Consider the following 25,592-nt stretch of genomic DNA (forward strand, 5'->3'; position numbering starts at 1 on the left):
GACTTCAATGTGAGATTCTTACAATAGTTTTCACAATGAAACTTTGTCTCAAAAATGGCACAACACAATCAAAGCCTTCTCTGCACAATAGCATGGAAATAAAATTGATGACAGTACTGCTAAAGTAGAGTTGCTAAAAGTATGCAGCAGGATTCTAGAACATATATTGTGTTCAAATGTTAAGAATTACCTCAGAGAGGATGGTCTATTGACACACAGTCAACATGGATTTAGAAAACATTATTCTGGTGAAACACAACTACAGTGGAATTTCGATTTTACATTCTCCATTTTACATTTTCTGTAATTCTACACCATAAATTCGTAGACTCTGTGATAAACCCATAGGATCAGTGCTAAAAATTCCCCAATTTTACCTTGCTTCCTAGTAAGGGTTACCTGGAGTCCAAGTTTTTACTCAATGTCTCGCTTGACTTCACCCATTTTCTTCTTATTGACATTTGATGTGGCCGAACGAGTTATAACCACAAAAGACAGATGGTTTTACACCATGCACAGTGGCGGAGTTAAGGGAATATTTTAGGCTGTTGTGGAGAGGGGAGATGTGAGAGAGCTAAATGCTGACATAATCCACTTTCAGTGTTGCCAATGCAACTTGCAACATTTAGCTTCATCCCGCAACTGTGATACAACTACTGTTAGGATGCAGCATTAATGGATAAACAAGACAGTTGCTGCAAAGTGTTCCAGACCACACCTATACATGATGAAGGGGTCTGGCCACCACCTTTCCTTGTGCCATTTATAACTCAGTCTCACTTTTCTGTATGTATTTCTGATGTACTGTATTCAGCAACGATAGCAACTGTCAATCTTTTTGATTCAAACACTAAGTCTCGAAGAACATACTCAGTCATAATCGAGGAAATGTCACACATTTTCGGCTAGTCAACTCTTATTGGCTTGCGACTTGTTAAGTCACCCAATAGCCAGTGCAGTCACCACACTACACTAACACACGTAAAATGAGCTTGTCTCCTGGATGTGTGGAGAGGGGGAATGACCCTTAGTGGCAGGAGTGTTGGTAGGGGTGAACGCATTTTGTGAAGTGCTGAAAATATACTTTTCCTACAGATGAGGTGCTATGACAGAGATTCCACACGGAAATCGTACAAGAGTTTTGTGATAGCACATTTAAAGATTTTTATGTTCATGTCTGACATGATACCATTGCAACAACTACATACACTGCTCATGTATGTAATTTGCATCACGCACACTATGTGCTGTAGATCATAAAGTTTGGCAGCAATGATAGAGGACACAGTGGCAGATACATATGAGGGGTGAGCAGGGTGCGTGTTGCCCCCCCCCCCCCCCCCAACCCCCGCCCCTTGTGGCTCACCTGCATTGTCACTTGCGCTACCCCCACCAGTCAGCTCTCACACTATTTGTTCGTTTCTTTCGTCAGTCGACTCGGCTGAATTGAGTTATCGATTAGTTGTGCTTTCCTATGTAGCATGTGCGTCTGCGTCATCGTATTTTATACATTTCTGTCTGGCACATAAATAGGTAATACATACATACAAGAAAAGTTGCGGCCATTCTAGTGATATTGACATGTTATTCTGTCTGGCATTTGTTTGAGAAAAGTTGTGCATATTCTACTGTTTTCTTGTACAGAGAAACTTCAACACTTAGCATTATAAATATGGACTATTTGCTGAATAGGAAGCTAGTTTATATTCAGAAGCAGATATATTGAGACTAATGAATAAGTAAAAAGTTCTAGTTGCAGCACTACAAGTGTGAAGATTAGTCAAGAGTGAGAGTGATCAGTTGATTGTGAAGTATTAATAATAGTAATAGTAATAGTAGTATATGTGCATAATAAGTTAACATAAAATTTTCTTAAACTCTGTATGTGACTTGATTATTTTTTATCACAGTAAATGTAAAGGTAGCTCAAGAAATCTTTAGTACCCCCTCCTTGAGGTTTCTCTGTATCCACCACTGAGAGGACATGAAGCGAAACTGTAGCACCTGAGCTTTCTTTCAAATTTACATTTTACACAGCGTACAGAAATTCACTAAGCTGACATCTAATAAGCTTGTAACTCCAACTGGGAAAGTAAACTCATTTATACAAGTCCGTTCCTCTCGTTAAGCCTAAAAGAACACTTTAAGAGTGCTGAGCATATGGAATGTGGCTTGTAAGAGAAGCACTGAACAATAACACCAATGGCGACAAAGTATGTCATTAAGCAGATATCTTCATTTATGTTTATGGTTTAATTCAAAATGTTAATCAATTTTTCCTTTTTTCTGGGTGAGCACAAAGGATGATCTCCCAAAAATGCATGTTTTGAATGTATAATTTTTGGTTGTAGCCTGTCAGAAAATAGCTCGATTACCATGTACCAACATAGCAATTTTAATTTTTTTATGGGTTTTTACTTGCTGTTACACATCCGTGATTCTTTAAGAACTTATGAAGTTCATTACCACAAATTACTCTAAAAAAATTGCATTATACATTTAATTTCTTTCACTTAGACAGATTTTGTACAAAGTAATGGAGAGGATTGTGATTTTTAATCACATATGCCAATTACATGTGTTTCTGGCCGTATTTTGGGGGATTTTAAAATTTTTCTCGATTCTGCAATTTCCTCAGTTTTGCATTTTTTAAGTTTGGGCCGCACAAAAATGTAAAATTGGCGTTTCGGTGTAGGTATTTACTCACATAAAGTGTTGAGTGCTGTTGGTAATGGATTTCAAGCTGATTCCATATTTCTGGATTTCCAGAAGACTTATGGAACTGTACATCACAAGTGACTTGTAATCTAATTGTGTGGTTACGCGACTGAATTTGTGATTTCCTGCTACAGAGGTGAGTTCATGGTAACTGATGGAAAGGCATCAAGTAAAACAGAAGTGATTTCTGACATCCTCCTAGGTAGTGTTATAGGTACCCTGCCACTCCGTATCTTTATAAATGATTTAGGAGACAATCTGAGCAGCCGTCTTAGGTTGTTTGCAAATGTTTATCGTCTAGTAAGATCAAAATCAATTGTAAAATGATTTAGATATGATATCTGTATGGTGCAATAATTGGCAGTTGATCTAAATAATGAAAAGTATGAGGCCATCCATACGAGTGCTAAAAGGAATCCGTTAAACTTTGATTACAAGAAAAAATCAATGAAATCTAAAGGCCTAAATCCAACTAAATATCTAGGAATTACAAATGCAAATACCTTAAATTGGAAAGAATATATAGAAAATATTATGGGCAAGACGAACCAAAGACTGCATTTTATGGGCAGAACACTTAGAAGATGCAACAAACCTACTAAATAGACTGCTTACACTAAGCTTGTTCTTCCACTTTTGAAGTACCATTGTGCAATGTAGGGTCCTTACCACACAGGATTAATGGAGTACATCGAGAAAGTTCAAAGAAGGGAAGCACATTTTGTATTTGCGATAAATAGGGGAGAGTGTGTCACATACATGATACAAGATTTGGGGTAAAAATAATTAAACCAGAGGTATTTTTTTTGTCGTGGCGGGATCTTTTTACCAAGCTTCAACCACCAAGTCCCTTCTCCTCTGAATGCGAGAATATTCTGTTGACACCAACCTACATAGGGAGAAACAATCATCATAATATTCTGTTGACACCAATCTACATAGGGAGAAACAATCATCATAATAAAATAAGGGAAATCAGAGCTTGGAGGGATAGATACAGGTTGTCCCCCCCTCCTTCATGAACTCTCCAAGAGTGTTGTTGTTGTTGTTGTGGTCTTCTGACCTGAGACTGGTTTGATGCAGCTCTCCGCGCTACCCTATCCTGTGCAAGTTTCTTCATCTCCCAGTACCTACAGCAACCTACATCCTTCTGAATCTGTTTAGTGTATTCATCTCTTGGTCTCCCTCTTCGTCTCCCTCTATGATTTTTACCCTCCACGCTGCCCTCCAACGCTAAATTTGTGATCCCTTGATGCCTCAGAACATGTCCTACCAACCGGTCCCTTCTTCTCGTCAAGTTGTGCCACAAACTCCTCTTCTCCCCAATTCTATTCAATACCTCCTCATTAGATATGTGATCTACCAATCTAATCTTCAGCATTCTTCTGTAGCACCACATTTCGAAAGCTTCTATTCTCTTCTTGTCCAAACTAGTTATTGTCCATGTTTTACTTCCATACGTTCAGTTATTTTGCTCCCCAAATAGCAAAACTCCTTTACTATTTTAAGTGTCTAATTTCCTAATCTTATTCCCACAGCAGTACCCGACTTAATTCGACTACATCCCATTATCATCGTTTTGTTTTTGTTGATGTTCATCTTATATTCTACTTTCAAGACACTGTCCATTCCGTTCAACTGCTCTTCCCAGTCCTTTGCTGTCTCTGTCAGAATTACAATGTCATTGGCGAACCTCAAAGTTTTTATTTCTTCTCCATGGATTTTAATACCTACTCCCAATTTTTCTTTTGTTTCCTTTACTGCTTGCTCAATATACAGATTGAATAACATTGGGGAGAGGCTACAACCCTCTCTCACTCCCTTCCCAACCAGTGCTTCCCTTTCATGCCCGTCGACTCTTATAACTGCCATCTGGTTTCTGTACAAACTGTAAATAGCCTTCTGCTCCCTGTATTTTACCCTTGCCACCTTTAGAATTTGAAAGAGAGTATTCCAGTCAACATTGTCAAAAGCTTTCTCTAAGTCTACAAATGCTAGAAACGTAGGTTTGCCTTTCCTTAATCTTTCTTCTAAGATAAGTCAGTATTGCCTCACGTGTTCCAATATTTCTATGGAATCCAAACTGATCTTCCCCGAGGATGGCTTCTACCAGTTTTTCCATTTGTCTGTAAAGAATTCATGTCAGTATTTTGTAGCTGTGACTTATTAAACTGATAGTTTGATAATTTTCACATCTGTCAACACCTGCTATCTTTGGGATTGGAATTATTATATTGTTCTTGAAGTCTGAGGGTATTTCGCCTGTCTCATACACCTTGCTCACCAGATGGTAGAGTTTTGTCAGGACTGGCTCTCCCAAGGCCATCAGTAGTTCTAATGGAATGTTTTCTACTCCCGGGGCCTTGTTTCGACTTAGGTCTTTCAGTGTTCTGTCAAACTCTTCACGCAGTATCGTATCTCCCAATTCATCTTCACCTACATTCTCTTCCATTTCCATAATATTGTCCTCAAGTACATTGCCCTTGTATAGACCCTCTATATACTCCTTCTACCTTTCTGCTTTCCCTTCTTTGGTTAGAAATGGGTTTCCATCTGAGCTCTTGATATTAATACAAGTGGTTCTCTTTTCTCCAAAGGTCTCTTTAATTTTCCTGTAGGCAGTATCTATCTTACCCCTAGTGAGATAAGCCTCTACATCCTTACATTTGTCCTCTAGCCATCCCTGCTTAGCCATTTTGCACTTCCTGTCGATCTCATTTTTGAGACGTTTGTATTCCTTTTTGCCTTCTTCATTTACTGCGATTTTATATTTTCTCCTTTCATCAATTAAATTCAATATTTTTTCTGTTACCCAGGGAGTTCTACTAGCCCTTGTCTTTTTACCTACTTGATCCTCTGCTGCCTTCACTACTTCATCCCTCAGAGCTACCCATTCTTCTTCTACTGTACTTCTTTCCCCGATTGCTGTCAATTTTTCCCTTATGCTCTCCCTGAAACTCTGTACAACCTCTGGTTTAGTCAGTTTATCCAGGTCCCATCTCCTTAAATATCCACCTTTATGCAGTTTCTTCAGTTTTAATCTACAGTTCATAACCAATAGATTGTGGTCAGAGTCCACATCTGCCTCTGGAAATGTCTTATAATATAAAACCTGGTTCCTAAATCTCTGTCTTACCATCATATAATCTATCTGATACCTTTTAGTATCTCCGGGATTCTTCCATGTACACAACTTTCTTTTATGATTCTTGAACCAAGTGTTAGCTATGATTAAGTTATGCTCTGTGCAAGATTCTACCAGACGGCTTCCTCTTTCATTTCTTACCCCCAATCCATATTCACCTACTATGTTTCCTTCTCTCTCTTTTCCTACTCTCAAATTCCAGTCACCCATGACTATTAAATTTTCGTCTCCCTTCACTATCTGAATAATTTATTTTATCTCATCATACATTTCATCAATATCTTTGTCATCTGCGGAACTAGCTGGCATATAAACCTTTACTACTGTGGTAGGCGTGGGCTACGTATCTATCTTGGCCACAATAATGCGTTTACTATGCTGTTTGTAGTAGCTTACCAGAATTCTTATTTTCCTCTTCATTATTAAAGCTACTCCTGCATTACCCCTATTTGATTTTGTATTTATAACCCTGTTCTCACCTGACCAGAAGTCTTGTTCCTCTTGCCACCGAACTTCACTAATTCCCACTATATCTAACTTTAACCTATCCATTTCCCTTTTTAAATTTTCTAACCTACCTGCCCGATTAAGGGATCTGACATTTCATTTCACGCTCTAATCTGTAGAATGCCAGTTTTCTTTCTCTTGATAACAACGTCCTCCTGAGTAGTCCCCACCTGGAGATCCAAATGGGGGACTATTTTACCTCTGGAATATTTTATCCAAGAGGATGCCATCATCATTTAACCATACAGTAAAGCTGCATGCCCTCAGGAAAAATTACGGCTGTAGTTTCCCCTTGCTTTCAGCCATTTGAGTACCAGCACAGCAAGGCTGTTTTGGTTAGTGTTACAAGGCCAGGTCAGTCAATCATCCAGACTGTTGCCCCTGCAACTACTGAAAAGGTTGATGCCCCTCTTCAGGAACCACACGTTTGTCTGGCCTCTCAACAGATACCCCTCCGTTGTGGTTGCACCTACGGTACGGCTATCTGTACTGCTAAGGCACGCAACCCTCCCCACCAATGGCAAGGTCCATGGTTCATGGAGGGGGCATGTTTTATGTTTACCACCTTTTGCCAGTGCCTTAACTTCACAGTTCACGTTTCCTCCCTTTGCCTTCTGCTTGGCACAGAAACATTCTTTCTTTGTTTCTAGACTTTTGAGTCCTCTCATAATCTTGTATACGTATAATGTCTTGGCATAATGGCATGTACTTGAAAATAATGGGACACTGAACAGGGAACCAGATAACATTTTACCATGCAATCAGGATGAATTTAAAAATAAAAGAAATGAATCTGTTGTTATGTGATGGCAGCTACAGTTTTCCACAGACTACTACAGTTAATACAAATCTTCTTCCTGTAAGTGTCCTCAGAGACTTCTTTGTATGTGCGTAAAGTGACAACCATTTCTTACCTTTCACTGGCATGTGTGATGGATGCACAGAATAAATTCCTGTTTGTGGATCTAATTCACCAACCATTTCCACAGTTTCCCCATCTTGCGGTCTGCTTGGCAAAGAAACTTCCTCACTGTATGTCTGGACTTGGGTCTCCTGCTCATCCTACATGGGCACAATATTTGCCCTATTAGTACAATTATTACCATATCAAACCTCTCTAAAAATATATCCTAAGGAGTATTTAAGAGTGGTACCAGTATTTTCATCTACAGACCATAGGTACAATGAACATTACTTACTATATTACAAGTATTATTATTTTATTATGCACAATATAATTAACTGTACACAGTCTGTACAAAACCAGTTACAAAATAGCACATGCAACGAGTTTTTATTATTGTGATGAAATCATGTGCCTTTTCCAGATTTTCAGAGCAGTGTAAAGATTTTTGGAAGGCTGAATGCCAAGCAATGTGGAACAGCATTAACTATACTTCTCTGATGACTTATGGATTCTGAACCTTAAGCCAAGGTCTTAGCTACAATTTTCCGTATAATCTTTTGTCTAAAATCCCACGGGAAACATTACCAGAGATTGTGGAGATAGGAAATAGCAAGAGTAGCTACTGTTTGTATGTGTATCTCCAGACTGGCCACCTCATTATGATACAACCAAAACACAGGCAAAGCTTGCCAAATTTAGACTAGATGGGAGCTCATTTTGCAGAACTGGTGGTATTATGTAACTGAAATCCAAGGACCTGAACATATTCAATTTAAGTGTTACCACTTTTCTGTTAATCTATTCTCATGTCTCTACCTAGGCCTCTCTGGAAGTTCATAAGTAGTACACACTGTCTTATGCACAATTTTAGTCTCATAAAGTCATAATTAGTGGTCCTCTGGCACCTGCCATGGTCCACTGCTAACAAATTATCTGTACTGACTTGTAGGCAATGGCTCATAACATTAATGTTTCTTTTAGAAATTTCAATGTACAATTGTGAGCCACTTGCTTAATAGTGAGTTGGCCTGTCTTCCGAATGCAATACAGCAACAATTCTGCATTGCATGGATTTGACACGTTCTTGGTAAGTTTTGAGAGGTATGTGGTACTAGATGTCTACTCACAAGTCACATAATTCCCATAAATTATGGTGAGTTATTTGCAAGCAAGAATCTCATGCTCAGTAGCATCCCGTGCCTCTCACAGAGTTTAGATCGGGCAAATTTGGTGGACAATACATCATACTCCTCAAATCATGGAAGTATGATTCTGGCATTGTAACATGACAGTTATGCTACTGGAAGATGCTATCATTATTGGGAAATCCAGCTTCCCCATGCATTTGTCTGCGAGATGGAGGATGTTTTGTGGTGGTTGTCTGCAGTTGATACCATCACTAACCACAATGATTCTCCTCGTGTGTCTGCTCTGATTATGTACTTTCCTTATCACATCACATGCCAGCAAGGTCATCACGCAGCACTCAATTTCGTGGATGGCAGTGATCAAAATGTTTCGGCTCATCAGTGTTTAACTGACTGCATGTGCAAATCATTCTGATCTTTTGTGGAATGTTAGTATTTGTATCCTCTTTTGTCAATTTGAGTACTGCATCATACTGCATTTTTCTAATGTTCTGGTAATATGCTAATATGATCAATGATAGTTTTCACAAATGAGAGGAAAGCATTTACGTAGCTAGTTATTTTCTTATTTTGTAATTTAGATCTCCCTCAGATTACTTTGTCTCTCAGATTCTTTTAGCCCAGTCCATTGATGGACTGATTATTTTTCTCTTCTGCTTAGCATGGAGATTGCAATTTTCCTACGGACACCTATCTGCAAGAGAGGTTTTCCTGTAAACTTTGTCCACTAAAATCACTTCAGTTCCTGAGTATCTGTACATTTGACTATCTGTTCCCCTGGTGAACGGTATGCGACGTTCAGTGGTACCACTCAGAAAATCAGAGAACTATCAGTTATCACCATTAACAAAGTGTTAATAAAACACAGCATTGACATAGCATGCAAACCAACCAAAAAGTTAGGCAAATATCTGCAATCTACAAAAGAACCACCTTGGCAAGACTGAGTGACCTTTAAGCATTTGGATGACACTGCAGTGCATTTGCTGTTGCAAAAGTATGGGTAAACAGTTCAGTTGTTACTGCTATTGGCAGTTAGCTAAGCGTTCACAGTTTTCATTGGTTAAAACACTTTTACTTATTTATTTGCTTCCAGTATGTTGCAATACATGCGTGACATTACTTTTCACCATTACACATATAATTTTCTCATGTGTTAATTGGTAGCACAGCATCTGACAATGTCTTCCACAGCAGATGAAATATGCAGCAGAACATTATGCGAGAGACCATTACTAATCAAAAACTGTTTGCCAGGACAGAGGAATTAACTATTTGTTTTATTTCAATGCTGAACTATTTTAAAGCATTCTAAATTAAAGTAAAATTATGGTCCCTACAGGCTTTAGCAAATGTCTTTGAGCACATGTTCAACAGTTAGCCCTCCATTAAGAGCAAATATTTCTGCCATAATTAATAATGCTTGATGAAAGAAATTACATTTCATCTGATAATCCTCAGAAGGCCTAGCAGTGCTGACCAACTGCCATGTCATCGTAAGCCTAATGGAATCACTGGATGCAGATATTAACATGTGTGGGGTGAACACGCTGCCCTGCCAGTCGTCATAGGTTTTCGCTGACCTGGAGCGGCTATGACTTGGTCAAGTAGCTCTTTAATTGGCATCAAGAGGCTGAGTGCACCCCTGCAGCTTGCAGCTTGGATTGTCACCCATCCAAGAGCCAACAACACCCAAATGTGCTCAAGTTTGGTGATGTGATGCGAACTGATGTATACGCTGAGGCATGGCCATTTACAACAATGCTTGCTTACTTCCTCAAAATTTCTTTTTTATTTTTATTTTCAGAGGTTTACAATCTAATTGACAGTGAGAATACTAGAAGGCTGAACAGCCAAGGAATCATTACAAATTTGCCTAAGAAACTATTTCTTAAAATGTATAAAGTGCTTTTGGGAACCCATATAACATCTAATTTAGACAGTGTGAGCTACATTTCAAAATTTTTTCTGTTTTTAATTTTTTGATAGGCATATAATTTGATTTTACTCTCACTGTATTACTCAGTTAAATCACATTTCATCCATGATCTCTGTTTTTATTTTTTTCATTGGCATGTGATTTTATTTTATTCTTGTTGGATTTTTCAATTACACACATTTCATTCATGATTCCCTGTTATGGCCCCAAGTAAACTGTAGAGAATTCAGCCATAAAGCCAGATGTAATTCACTTCCTAGACTGAATTTTCAGCTGTGTTACCCTCACCCATCTTTTGAGTGAGTGTCGTCTTTTGAGTGCTGCGTTGTCTGAACAAGACACAGCCAGGGTAAAAGCCCCACAGCTGCAAGAATGTGAACTGTTGCCAGTGCCATAGAGACTCGCCACTTGCGCGAGTTCCACTAGCACCACGGGCGGCGCTGAAGTTGATGATATCGATTTCATCCCCGCCAATTGCACGCCGAGTACAATCTGCCAACGATAGAACGACAACAGACAGGAGCCTACTCAGAAAACAGAAGAGCAGCTCTCACCAACTTGCTTATAGATCATTGTTCAGTGCTGACTTAGACAGGTTATGACCTTTAGTGAACTCCTAGAAGTGAACAGACAGTTGTTGTAAATTGCATTTGCTATGTACTGTGAAATTTACCTATGATTACTTGCACTTATTCATTGAGGGCCATTTTTGTATTATATTACAAGAGTGTGGACTTAATCATTCAACAAGTCATTAAGATAAGTAAAACTTTTTAACTCATTTGTCTGACTTTGTTAATAGTTTGTTGAAGTGTTGTAGAACCTTCATTCACCTATCCTGTTGCCTCACCCTGGGGCACAGCTGTGTAATAGAGGCAGGGAGAAATTGTCTTAGTGGTGTACTGCACCATAACCTGTTTCAAGAACTCACAAACTCGGCCTACCATAACAACAGTGGCAATTTGGCCTCCACAGCAGCAGCGACAAGGCCTGTACAAAACTGGTGACAAGGGTTTACAAAAATTAGTGTAATGTACATATCTGCATTTTATATTGCAGACAGAACTGATGCATTTGCAACCACATATGTTGAAAGTGTATCATAACATTATGAAGGGAGTAGTATCATACAACCAAAAAAGTATGTGTTCAGTTGATAACAAGTATTGCCTTCTTTGGAGGTAAATAATGGCATATCATCTTTCATTACTTATAAACACCAAAAACTGTCATTCTGATTCATTAAATACTGCGCAAGCTGTATTCCCAAAACTGATTCCAAGAAGGCTGACACAGAGGTAGTGATGTAACAATGTAACGTGACATGAGCCTGGCCATGGGTTCAAAAGTGTTTATTCTTCATGTTCTGAAGAATAACAAAGACTTCAAATGCCTAGGTATCAGCCCCCTCAGTCACTGCTTATGTTCCAGCCCAGGCTCCTTTTAGTACATGATCATCACTGTCCAGTGGTTTGGTGACTCACATGGAACCCCTTGAGAGTGAGGTTGCAATTTCAATCTTAAGTATGGCTCATTTGAAAGTATTGTGTTAGCAATTATGACAAGAAAAATACTAGCTGATAACGACTCATCACATGCATCAGGAGGGCGATAGAAAATGAGTGTCTGGAAGGTGCATTCATCAATCTTCTATGGGATGTTTGTATTATACTTCACAAAATGGACATCACTGACATTGTCCCCCTCAATAAATCAGTGGTCAGAGCAGTGGAATGCTATGCAAAGGCGCCCGGGTTCAATTCCCGGCTGGTTGGAGATTTTCTCCACTCAGGGACTGGGTGTAGTGTTGTCTTCACCATCATTGTATCATCCCCGTTGATGTGCAAGTCACTGGAGTGGCATCAACTAAAAAAGAAAAGACTTGCACTAGGTGACAGGTCTATCCAATGGGAGGCCCTCGCCACACAACATTTCATCAACATTCAGGAAATGTTTGAAACAAATCATTAACTTGCACCACGAACACTAAATGAAAAATGGCGTGATGCAGTCACCACAAAGATTTGCACCATTAAGATCGAAGACCAACTCTTGGGAGTTATAAACTGTGCAGAATGTTCAGCTAGATACCCACTCTTGAAGAATGTATACAAAAACTTATTGGTGTTACAGGGTGATGATAACTGATGGGACGTGATGGCACACAATTGAATCTGAAACAGTCTGTCATGTAGCTTATTGTGGAACTGACTATCCTTGAAGGCATAGTTGCAGATAGTACGATAACATGTTTTACAGGCACGGAAAAAACAAACATCCAGAGGTTGAATTTGTCCAGTGATTACAGGTGGTATGAACTGCATTTCACACACTTTTCAGGAGGGACAGATTGTTCTAAATGAGAATAATCTTTATACACAGACCCAGAATCAAGCAAAATCAAGTTATTTTGACCAGTTATTGGCAAAAAGCAGTGTTCACACTCTGGCTGTAGTTCTCTTACACCAATTTTCCCACTCTAGCTCTCTGTGAGGTAAATATTCCTTACTACCCTGGCAAGATCACGCACACAAGAAAGAATCATAGAAAGCATAGCATCTCCAACTTATTGCAGCAGAGTAAATAATTTTCCAACCAATTTACCATGCAGATCAACAATCGGCATAATTTTATACAAGTGCGTTCAGACAGTTATGTTTGTTTATCTTGATACAACTCTCTTGGTACCTCTAATTTACAGAGCTCCTTTCATAAGCATTTCCTCTTCAAACCCCAATTGTTCAGAGTCAAAAAGAAATTCTTACTGAACGGTGGGATAAGTTTGTTTATCTCATCTACACATTTTCGGGATATACCACAGTTTGCTGTGCATCATCAAGTTGACTCTTTGTTTGAAATTTCATTATCTCATGTCTTCCAATTCTGTAGCACTCTCTGAAGTTATGGAGCCATCAACTTATTTCCTTGAAATTTCTGTAATCTATGTCACATGCAATTTGATGAGCCTAATGTATCATGCAGATCCTGTAAATTGTATTGAGCATCCTTGAAACGCGCTAACACCAGTTTTTGTAACAAGTGTGTCTTGTCCTCCATTTAATACCCATAGTTTTCTTATGCACCACACGATCATATTACTGTGGAATTACTTGAAATCTATTCACAACTGTTTTTTTACTACACTGTGGATCATCTTCCACGTACATAATTACTTTCAGTACTCACTCCTTAGACAAAGATGGCCCTTTACTAAGTTTCACTGGAGACGGAATTTATGGCTCCCTGTCTGACAAGGATGACGAAGTACTTGCCTTGATGCCTGTTTCAGTATGATTTTCACTTGTTAAGCATATATCGTCATCATTGCACTCCTCATGGACATTATCTGCACAGTTGAGTGTATACGGCACCACACATCCCACTGACTCATCTTGCAGAAATGCTGATATTACATCTGCCACTTCTTTCTCACTCTGCGAAATTCTCTTTGTTGCTTTCTGACAAAATGTTAAGTTTGGTAACTGTTCTTGTACATACAGTGCAATGTTTACTTTGTTTACCATTGGCATTGCTCTGCTTTCTATCAACACCACTATAGTTGGAGTCATGAACGATGCTGGTTGAGTTTAGCTTGTTCTGTGCACCTACATCACGCATTCTCCAACAGCCAATGAGTGATTGGTAGTGTTCTGAGCACTCTACTGTGAATGTTTTATGCAATACGGGCATTATACATGATCACAGCGAGCTATTTTAGAGAATTTTTATTCCATTTATTGCGAGATGTCATGGCAGATTGTGCTGGTGAGTGACAAATCCTGCACACGCAAGCTAGAGCCATAATTTGCTGGATACACACTTTCATCAAGCACAAAGCAAGTGAATGCGCATACCGCAACTGCCACTTGGAACTGACAACAATGCAGTTCCTGTTCTTGCCTCAACCTGCATGAATCTCCATTGTTTGTGGATCAGTCAATAACACTGTTGTGAGTTACTCATCAACTAAGCAGTTCAATTACGCTTCAGAGCCTCATGCTGTGATCACCACTGGAGACCTCAAGTCTTGGCCCCTGTTGCCATTAGCAGCCAATATTGTAGTTGCTTGGTAGAAAATATGTGGTATGTCAAATGCCGTAAACATCATTGGCCTTTTGCAATTTCACACTCAACAGGTTCCTTGTCAGTAGTTAACAGCTAGATTACAAATCCAAAGGTCTGAGGATCGATCCCTGATCTCTATTAGGATTTTCATCTGTCACTTATCACTTCCTCAACTTCTGAAAATGTTTGTTAATGTAAAAACTTCCAGTTTCACTATGGTTTGAAGTCTATGTTAAATAGTACTTCCTCCTATAACTGGTTGGGTAAGTCAGTGCAAAGGTAGCCTCAGAAACGGCCCACCACCTCCAACAGAACTGTGTTTAGTAAAGCACTGTGGTGATCAAAATAACCTTCAGGCTGATGGCAACTTTACATTTTTATTATTATACTATATCACCCATATTAATGTCAAAGAATCTGAGACCATAATCAGAATTTTTCACAGTTTTATTTCATTATTTTAAAAATTTCTACAATTTATAATATTTACCACTGCTTCAGAAGGCACAGAGTTTTCATTTGCAGCTGTACTTCTTTCTGTGAACTGTTTCTCAGAGCCTGCACTTGGTGTATGTGCTTCTGTATTCTCTATGTTAATTACATGTTGTACTAGTTTTCCTAAAACAAAGCAGAAATTTTTGTTTTAGAATTATCCACTTAGAGCTATTTACTAATGTAAAAATGTATTTTATTCTTAACAGTTAACTAACTATATTTCAGCTTTTGAGTAATTGCACAATTCTTTTTGTTAATGAATAACAGTTCTGCATGTTGCCATCTTTCATGGTGTGGCTATCATTCACAGTCTCACAAAAACAGTAATAATATGATGAAACTGCAGTTAGTCTACAGTCTATGACAAAAATAAATTTTGAAAATTACTTTGAAATTATTTTTGGAACTGACTTATAATTTACTGAAAAAAGAGGTAAACAAAAACCAAACAAAACTGACAAATGAAGGAAACACTGGGATTAAACATTATGTTTCATGTAGGCAGACTAGCGCATAGTTCAAATACATCAATGGTTGTCATTGTCATCTTCATCTTCATCATCATCCTTCTTCTTCTTCTTCTTCTTCTTCTTCTTCTTCACTTTCAGGGATTAGGCTAATTGCCTATTCTGTCCTTAAAGGTTACTGTTGAGCCCATCTCATGTTGGGGCTACCAGGATTTCTTCTTCCTATTGGACTGTATCTCAACAGTTGTTTCTTCAGACTTTCTTCTGGGATTGTGATCCCATTTTCTTTCAAGATCTTTCTCTATTGTGTTGTTTATCCCTTCAAAATTCAGTTCTCCTCAAATTTGTTCATTCCTACTCTTGCCTTGGCACGTGAAACCTTTCACTGTTCCTAGAAATCTTATTTCAGTGCCCACATTTTGTTCTTATTGTTTTTTGTGAGAATCTGAATATGACTCTTATTCGGCAGACACATCACAGTCACTGATTCATACAACTTTATTTTTGTTTGCTTTCTAACTGCACTCTTACAGGTTCTATTAATAGCACCACATATCTACTGAAACTGATGAAGCATGTTGTCTACACCTCTATCATGATGGGAACTTATTTGGTTTCTAAATAATTAAAACTGTTAACTTTCTCAATAATTTTTTTAATGATTAAAATTTTTGACGTGATTGACTCAACTCTTTTGCATATCATTACCTTCTTTTTATTAACTGAGATTTGCAGTTATACTCAATGGTAAAATCTTTTTAAAGCAATGATGAAACATAAAATTCAGACAGTTTCAAATTTGGATCACACCCTAAATAATTAGAACATATACACTTCCTGATAAAAGGACACTGAAGCACTTTCGATGTAACACTGTACATGTACACACCATTGGCTGGTGTGTAAATAATTAAAGTTCTCTGTGTCAGGCAGAAATGGCACCAGAGTGCTTGGTTCAATTTGTTACTAGGCCTGTCTAGTAGGGCAAGCATATGTATGTTATGTGATCATTGTGAAGGACACAGAGATATCACATACTTGTGTGAGACAGCATAACCAGCCCCTGATTGTTTAAAAGGGACCTCACTGTAGGCCTCCATTTTGCTTGTTGATCAAAAAGTGCAATATCCAGAATTTGTGAGTGCTCAGATGTAAGAGTGACCTATTGTTGGACTGCGTGTGAATGTTAGGGCAGGCACATTCATCATCAAGGTTTCAGTTGACCCCACATCTGACCACCAGAAGGGTAGATCACTGTGTTGTGCATCAAGGTTTCAGTTGACCCCTCATCTGACCATCAGAAGAGTAGATCACTGTGTTGTGCATCAGGCACATTGCAAGTCCTTCAAATCTGCAGCTGCTTTCCAAGAACAAGTAAGCACACACCATTGATCAAGAGAATAGCAGCGGCCGGGCTGGGGACTTACCATCCCATGAGTAGATGGTTGTTATCACCCCAACACAACTGGTTGTGTTTGGAGTGGTGTGATTACTGCAAAGCATGGGCTGCTGATGAATGGCACGGCACTGTGTATGATTTGTGGTTCTGATCTAATCCAGATGACAATCGTCAGTGAGCATGGTGGTGACCTGGTGGGAGGTCCCATTCTTCCAATGTTTTGGAGCGGCACAGTTGTGTGAAGAGCCATCAGGTATGACCTTAGGCCTCAACTGGCAGTAACTGAGGGAACTCTGGCAGTACAACAATAAGTCATGGACATCCTGTGTACTCATGTGCTATCTCTCATGTGACAGTATTGTGGTGCCATTTTTCAACAGAACAAAGCTCATCCACGCATGGCACATCTCTATAAACTATGTGTCTGACGCTGAGGTACTCTCGTGGTCAGCAAAATCTCTAATCTGTTGCCAACAGAATGATGAATAAAACCAGTGCAGATGTCAACTCCATTCCAGTGCCAGTATCTAGTATATCAAGGACAGTTACAACAGTTGTGGGTCAGCTTCCCCCAGAAGAGGATACAACTGCTTTATGACACCTTCTCAATCCAAACACTGTACGCATTCAACACAAAGGAGATGCAATGTCATACAGATAAGTGGGCTCATACTGCCAATTTCTTTGTAAATGCGAGTCAATTTTGTAATCACTGATATAATATTAAATGCCCTCTAACCACTTGAAGTTTCATTTCAATTCCTCCTCCTCTTCTGGCAACTTCACTTTCATTTATCAGGAAGTGTATTCAGCAGACAACAATATGAGAAACCATCAAATACAGGCAAATTGCAATCTTTTGTCGTCAGTAGACAAAATGCATACAGCTCTAAATTCATTCACAAAACCTAATGTTTGATTTTGTGATGTGTAGATCATCCTACGAGATATGTATCTCACATTTTTGCTTCAAGGTACCTTCATAACCACCACCACCACCACCACCACCACCTGCCATTTGACATCCACTGGTTGGATCAAGGCCACCACTAGACTTTTCCATGCAATATGGTCTTCGGCTAGATACTTTCATACTGCCCCTGCATGTTTTCTACTGCCATCCACACAACTTCCATTACACCACTGTCATGGTCTTTTCTTAGCTCTTAGAATCCACGACTGACTTCGTAAGTGCACAACCATTTATTTGTCTGGTTGTGTGTCCTACCAATCTCCATTCCACTGTTATTAAAGTCATAAATGCCCCTTTTAGTCCAATATGTTCCATGAGTCACTTGTTTGTTTTGCTGTCTTTCCCAGTAAGAGCAAAAAGAATCCTTGTCAGTTTGAGCCAAATTAGAGGACTATCTTCAATAGAAGTATGGCCATGTTTGTCTCCACAAAAATATTTTTTAACTATTGACAATTTGTATGAATTTCTATTGGCAATAAACTGTCTCAAACAAGGAATTTCACAATGGCTTGGCTTTCCAGATTATTTATTTGGATGACGAGAAAAAAGTGGCAGCATGGTTACTTTAGAAAGCCATATACATTAAGTCTATTCCACCAAGTTGACACTTGAGTTATATTATAGTGCAATGTGTACCAACACATTAAAAAACAAATTTCATCAATATGTTGTCAATACTAGACTTTGCAGATGAAATGAGTATTAATTTGACTTACTTACTTACTCTATTTAAATTCACTGATGTCTCACTGCATCTTACTCTGGGGAAACTATTCATTGAGAAGAACAGTGTTCACTGCACAGAAGTATGTAATACAGACAATGTATGTCTAAAATGTCTTGTAGACAACTCTATAGGCAACTTGGCTCACTGATATCTTCATCATGGATCCTTCTGTTGTTTGTGTCATCAATAAATCACACTTTGAAAACATCATCCATAAATATTACACTGGAAGCAAAAATGATCTGCACTGTTCATCACTAGGTCTTTGTGCAGCAGGGAAAGAAATGAAGTAGTTTTATTAAGAAAAATGTGCATAATGTGTAAATATAAACAAATACAAATTCCAGTACAAATACATAGCTGAATTATATTACTATAGTCCTAGTTTTATTATTGGCACTGTTCTTTTTTTTGAAGGGTTTTGCATGATATCTTTCACACCGTTCATTGCACAGTTCACACATGCAGTCTTCATTTGATCTTCAAAATAGGGTTTCTATTCAGATTTCTTGAGCTTATGGAACAATCAGAATTTTGGCTACAAGAAGTAAGAGTAAAGACATTTTGTTTTTGGACAACACATTACAGTGAAGGAGCAGAACTGTAATAAATACACATGGAACATACAAGGCTTAAAAATGTGATACCATTCATGCCAACTGAGATGTTAGTACAGTACAACACCATCGTCCTCACAGAAACCTTTTTAAAAGCAGAATATCGTCGGCAAAGAAACAGTACCACATAAGTAGCAAAATAAGAATTTTACACGAGAGAGAAAAAACTGTCTAAAATGCCTAATACATTTCACAGTGGCGCTAGATTTGCATCATAGCACTACAAGGAAATATTGGAGCAAATAAAAATGTGAAACAAAAAAGTACGCTTTACAAAGCTTAGTTATGGCACATACGTGGAATTGTCTTGGTATTCATGCCATGATCTGTTACTTACGTGGTATTTATTTGTCAGTCTCCTGGCATGAGTTGACACATTTACGTTGGTATTTGGTGCTGAGAAAGCTAGTAAGAACATGTTTTGGAGCATTAATTATTTTTTATTGAAAGATTTCATAAAAACGTTTTAAATAAATATACTGCTTACATAGTTCCTATAATGTCCGCACATTTCTTGAAGAAAAATCCTAAACGTCACTCAAAGCAGCAACAGAGAACTACACTGCACTGATACTCATCACACAGTTACCTCCACGATAATTTTGATTCATTAGGAATGGTGTCATAATAGCTATGACAATCTTTAGGAAGAACAGATTTAAGTTGTTGTAAATGGTCCCATTTGGATTTCTTGATTTTCAGTCTTTCCTTGTATAGTTTCGGGAAGCAGACATCTCCAAGAATTTTCCTCGGCCGCCTCGGTAATTCTTCCCATACCTCGTTGAAAGAGCACTTGTAGAAAATAATACCATTTGGGCAGTACTGTAGCGCCCTCGGATCAGTAACAATACGTTCATTTTTTACAGCTCTTCCAGGCCTAATTGAGTCATACAGTCACAAACTTTTCTCTGCATAGTTGATGAAAAAGGAATAATCTAGGTAATGGACTTCGTGTGGCTGTGGCTTTTTTCTCACTTCTTTAGATTTCATAGCGTATTGGCTAGGAAGTGTAACTTCATGTCCTTTAAGCTTGTGCTCAATGGAACTGTGAACTGAGTCACATTCCATCTGAGTATGGCCTTTTCTCCAAAAACTTTTGTGTAATCAATACTCCAGTATAAATTGCCAATCTTAAAAGAGCATTTGATAATATTACACTTCTGTTCTGATATGTGCAGCTGTCAGAACACAGAATGACTTGAACGGGATTTTCCTTAATCTTTCTGGATAGGGTGTCCACGATGCACGAGTCAAAACATAAGGCAATCAAATCACCTTGTGTTTCACTGAACCAGTAACATACTGCATTACGACTTCCTAAATTATACATTGTAAAGATACGAACAGCCAACTTTGTTTATAATAAACTGCACTTTCTAATATTACCATTTTCTAAAATCAAGTTAAAGGTAGCCCGACTTAATGGTGAAACCTCCGCATGACATTTTTCCACATAGAGTTCATACAGCTGTTGTTTGGATTGTAGAATAGGCTCAAGGTACAACTTCGAGGACGATTTCCTGCAGTAATGCGAGGGAAGTTTTGGAAGAGAGTCCAGGAATTCTTTCATGAAGATTCTCTCATCTTTCTTCTTCGTTTGTTTGATTCGAAGTCGTGATGATTCTGTGTCAGGACTCATCCCACGTGTGGAATTACTCAGCCAATATTGGACAGTCCATACTCTAATCCCAAGAGTATTGAGAAACATCTTTTTGCATAATTTATGTTTCCCCAGCTCATTTTCCAAATGAAAAATGAGCGTCCCTTTTCTCCTAGATTTGCATGTTTTCTTCCCGGGACGTTTGGTTGGAATTATGTCCACAAGGTTGATAATGTAAACCTTCCTTTGATCCCATGACATCGCTTCCCAAAATGTGTTAAATGCTGCCTGCCTATCATCAGCAGAAAACTGATGACACTTCCATCAGAACGGATTTCTGGCACATCTTCGAAGTACATGTTGGACCTAATTTTCACGCCTCTCTTGGAGTATCATGAGTGATTTTACCAATTCGACTTCTTTTGTATCCAATACAAGCCTGTCCACACATTCTCAGAATTTTATTGGCATTTTTCTTCCAATCTTCAGGATGTGGTTTAGATTTCCTTTTCCTGTCACTGCTTACGTCACCATAAACTTCTTGGCCTTCACTGTCAGCATCATTACTGCTCCTGTGATCTTTCGATAATTTATCCAGAGTGTCTGGCAAACAATGAGCAGCATTGCATAGCAATGAGTGTGAAGTACTGTCGTCTCTAGAGGAAACTGTGACTGTGGTTTCATTTTGAGCATTGTTGGATACAGCCACTGAAGTTTCTAGATGAAAAAATATTTATAAATTAATTTAAGCAGACAAAGATGAAGCTCAAATTCATGTATTTTTGAGAATGACGGCATCCGTAATACCACTGTATCTGTAATACCATTAACAATAATCCCAAGAAAATTTACCTGCGTCATTAGATGTTGCAAGAACAGTAACCGAGAATCCCATGTACAAAATTAATTCTTCTTCGGTAAATGTAACTTCAGCGTTATGACTTTTCTGGCCTGTTCTTTGTTCTGCATTTACAGAAGATCCTACAAGAAAGTGGACAGTCTAGAAATCTTTGGTAGAAATGAATAAAGCACATAACGAGTGAAGTGGGGGCGTTCTGATTTATATCACAATAAGATACTTGCGGTGCTACTAACATTCGAAAGTGAATAATAAAACAATTTTCTTACCACTGTCAGTCACTCTCAGGAACGATTCTCTGCTTTCATAAGCTGATTTCAGCTGAGAAATAATTTCTTCTACAGTAAAAAGATCGCCATTATCATGAATGAAGCTACAAGCATGGAACCACTTTCGAGCACTGTTAAATACGTAATAAGGCAGTAACAATGTGCTGTTCCTGTGTGTGCTTTTGTATTTACGTGGTATTGTTTACAGTATCCATAGATTGTAGATATGCGGTATTTAATTCTCTACAGTTCCGCGGTATTGTCATCTATTTATTTGCTGTGTCACATATGCGGTATTGTTTTAGATAATTTTTTTCATGGTAAATAATTAAAAATTCAGCATTATGGTATTAAGAGCAGATGCATGTACGGTTAACGACATCATCTGACACTGAAAAACGAAAAATCGGCAATTTGTCAGTTACGCGGTATTGTTTCTTCATCGACAATATACTATAAAAAGGTACTACGGATTTCACTCTTTCACACACCAAACCATAGGCTGACCAGCAGGAGTAGTTTCCATCTTCTTCAAACCATGCCTTCGATTAATATTGGAAACAGTAAGAGATGAAATACAAATGCTGTTAAATCAAATCACGTAACAATAATAAGCGTATAGACTCAACCGCAGATGACAGCAGAAAATGAAATTGAAAGAATAACAGAGAGATTAATACAAACAAAGATCTACAAAAGAGTAATTGTTACAGGCGATCTCAACACAAGGGCAGACAAACCAACCACTAAAACAGAACTGATCCTGGAGGAGGAGGATACAGCCTTGTCAACAAATCTGACCTGAAAATCTACATAGCAGCCAGTGGAACCACAGCAATAAACCTAGTATTATGCAGATGATGATGATGATGATATTTGGTTTGCAGTGCACTCAACTGCACAGTTATCAGTGCCTGTACAAATTCCCAATCTTTACACATTTCCTGACCTGGCCGGGAATTAAACCCGGGACCCTGTGATCCAGAGATAGCAACACTAGCCACTAGACCACGAGCTGCAGACTATTACTCAGAGGGGAAGGCATAAAGGAAGTTAACCAGAAAGCACTCTGGGTATTAGCAGTAGCACCAATAAGACTACATATACCAGTCACAACAACTTTTGAATTTAATCAGTCTTCAATGAGAACCAAGCCCAAGTCAAACACGATATCCAGGAAATTAGACACAGAGAAGTTAAAGAAAACCTGGGAAAAATAGAAAAAGCAAGATGTCTAATCAGCTCCAACAGACAAGGAAGTAGTGGAACTATGCACAATGACCCTACAATCATGTCAAAGAGAAATGAAAGACAGGAAATTTCAAACATGGTTCGACAAGGAGTGTTGTGGTGAACAGCAGAAGATGCTATCGGCACTACACTGAGCCAAAACCACAACACAACAGTATGACCTGTCACTATATACTGTGCAAAGGTCATACAAAAAACTAATAAAGAAGATGAAGGTGAACCACACACAAGTAGGTGCTAGATGACAAGCAGAATGTGCTCAAAGAGGCCCATTGATAGCACTCAAAAACCTAGACCACCAATAATAAAAGGAATCTCAATGGACGCATGGGAAAACCATTTTGAAGAGATCCTAAACCTGCAACACACGGTAACATCCTATGAAACAGTACAATGGAAACAATAGAACGAGACACCCCTATAACAAGACAAGAAGTACACCAAGTGATACAAAACTCAAAAAACAAAACTGTTTCAGGGCCAGGAGGAATATATACAGAAAACCTCAAGGAATCCTATCACAAGATTGAAGACTACTGGTTGGAACTATTCAACACCTGCATGAGCACAGGGAAAATACCGGAACAAAGGAGAACTTCAACAATCAAAATTCTTTTCAATGGAAAAGAAGAAACCTTTAACCCAGTCTTATACAGAGGCACAGCCCTCAAAAACACTTCTTTCAAAATTTTCATGGAAATATTAACCAGCATGCTTACCGTTGACGTTTATGAAGTATATGTTCAATTACCAGAAAATCAATTTGGTTTCAGAAAGGAAAAAAGCTTAATGGAGAAGGTGCAAGACACACTATGATATTCAGGGAACAAATATTTTATAGTCTTCATATACACTATTAACAGGAAAACAAAGGTGCTAAACAGACTCACGTCATGGACTACCGAAAAATGAGCTACAAATAAACTACAGCAAAATGAAACAGATAATTTTCAGAAGAGGTGGTAACTTCTCATCAAAAGACATTCTGGCCCTTCAAGACAAACCGACAGTAGTAGTACTGGCTACAAATATCATGGAGTCACTCTGCAAACAACACTGACATCATTCAACAACCATGGGAAAGAAAGAGCAACAGAAGCAATTTACAATATCAAACAACCTCAAAAACTCCCAATAAAAATGTTCAAAGCATTAACACCAACTTATGGGATCCACACAATCTGGGACATTCTAAAAGTCAATGATATAGAAAGTCAAACCTCACTATATGAAACAATTTCCGGGTCTCAGGAAGACAGCGCCATCAAGACTGGCTTATGTCTTAATGAAAGAAACCTTCTTCATGAAAGACATCAGAATGCAGATGCTCCTGCCCAACGCCAAGGCCTAAGAAAGCATATACCTAATGCTCATAGAAGAACATAACTATATCTCGAATGACTTCTATTCAACAGATGCCACAATGACACAAGTCGAAACAGGCAAACTACAAACTCCAATAAGTGTTAACAAGATATACAACACATGGATGTCACCACAAGTTCTGCCAAAGAAATGAAGCTGTTGATGTTGTTGTTGTGGTCTTCAGTCCTGAGACTGGTTTGATGCAGCTCTCCATGCTACAATATCCTGTGCAAGCTTCTTCACCTCCCAGTACCTGCTACAACCTACATCCTTCTGAATTTGCTTGGTGTATTCATCTCTTGGTCTCCCTCTACGACTTTTACCCTCCACGCTGCCCTCCAATGCTAAATTGGTGATCCCTTGATGCCTAAGAACATGTCCTCCCAATTGATCCCTTCTTCTAGTCATGTTGTGCCACAAATTTCTCTTCTCCCCAATTATATTCAATATCTCCTCATTAGTTATGTGATCTACCCATCTAATCTTCAGCATTCTTCTGTAGCACCACATTTCGAAAGCCTCTATTCTCTTCTTGTCCAAACTATTTATTGTCCATGTTTCACTTCCATAAATGGCTACACTCCATACAAATACTTTCAGAAATGACTTCCTGACACTTAAATCTATACTCGAAGTTAACAAATTTCTCTTCTTCAGAAACGCTTTCCTTGCCATTGCCAGTCTACATTTTATATCCTCTCTACTTCGACCACCATCAGTTATTCTGCTCCCCAAATAGCAAAACTCCTTTACTACTTTAAGTGTCTCATTTCCTAATCTAATACCCTCAGTACCTCCCGACTGAATTCGACTACATTCCATTATCCTTGTTTTGCTTTTGTTGATGTTCATCTTATATCCTCCTTTCAAGACGCTATCCATTCCGTTCAACTGCTCTTCCAAGTCCTTTGCTGTCTCTGACAGAATTACAATGTCATCGGCGAACCTCAAGGTTTTTATTTCTTCTCCATGGATTTTAATACCTACTCCGAATTTTTCTTTTGTTTCCTTCACTGCTTGCTCAATATACAGCTTGAATAACATCGGGGAGAGGCTACAACCCTTTCTCACTCCCTTCCCAACCACTGTTTCCCTCTCATGTCCCTCGACTCTCATAACTGCCATCTGGTTTCTGCACAAA

General features: G+C 38.6%; 1 protein-coding gene across 1 annotated transcript in view; it reads right to left on the reverse strand.

Annotated features, from left to right (window-relative positions):
* LOC124595554 (BRCA2-interacting transcriptional repressor EMSY-like) overlaps positions 1–25,592 on the reverse strand; it is a 324,488-nt gene that overhangs the window by 92,321 nt on the left and 206,575 nt on the right. The window contains exons 14-15 of the mRNA XM_047134334.1: positions 14,920–15,047; positions 7,285–7,432 (exon numbers count right to left, since the gene is read on the reverse strand). Coding sequence (XP_046990290.1) covers positions 7,285–7,432; positions 14,920–15,047 — 276 coding nt within the window. The remainder of the gene's footprint in view (positions 1–7,284; positions 7,433–14,919; positions 15,048–25,592) is intronic.

The sequence above is a fragment of the Schistocerca americana genome, chromosome 2 (assembly GCF_021461395.2).
Source record: "Schistocerca americana isolate TAMUIC-IGC-003095 chromosome 2, iqSchAmer2.1, whole genome shotgun sequence".
Taxonomy (NCBI): domain Eukaryota; kingdom Metazoa; phylum Arthropoda; class Insecta; order Orthoptera; family Acrididae; genus Schistocerca; species Schistocerca americana.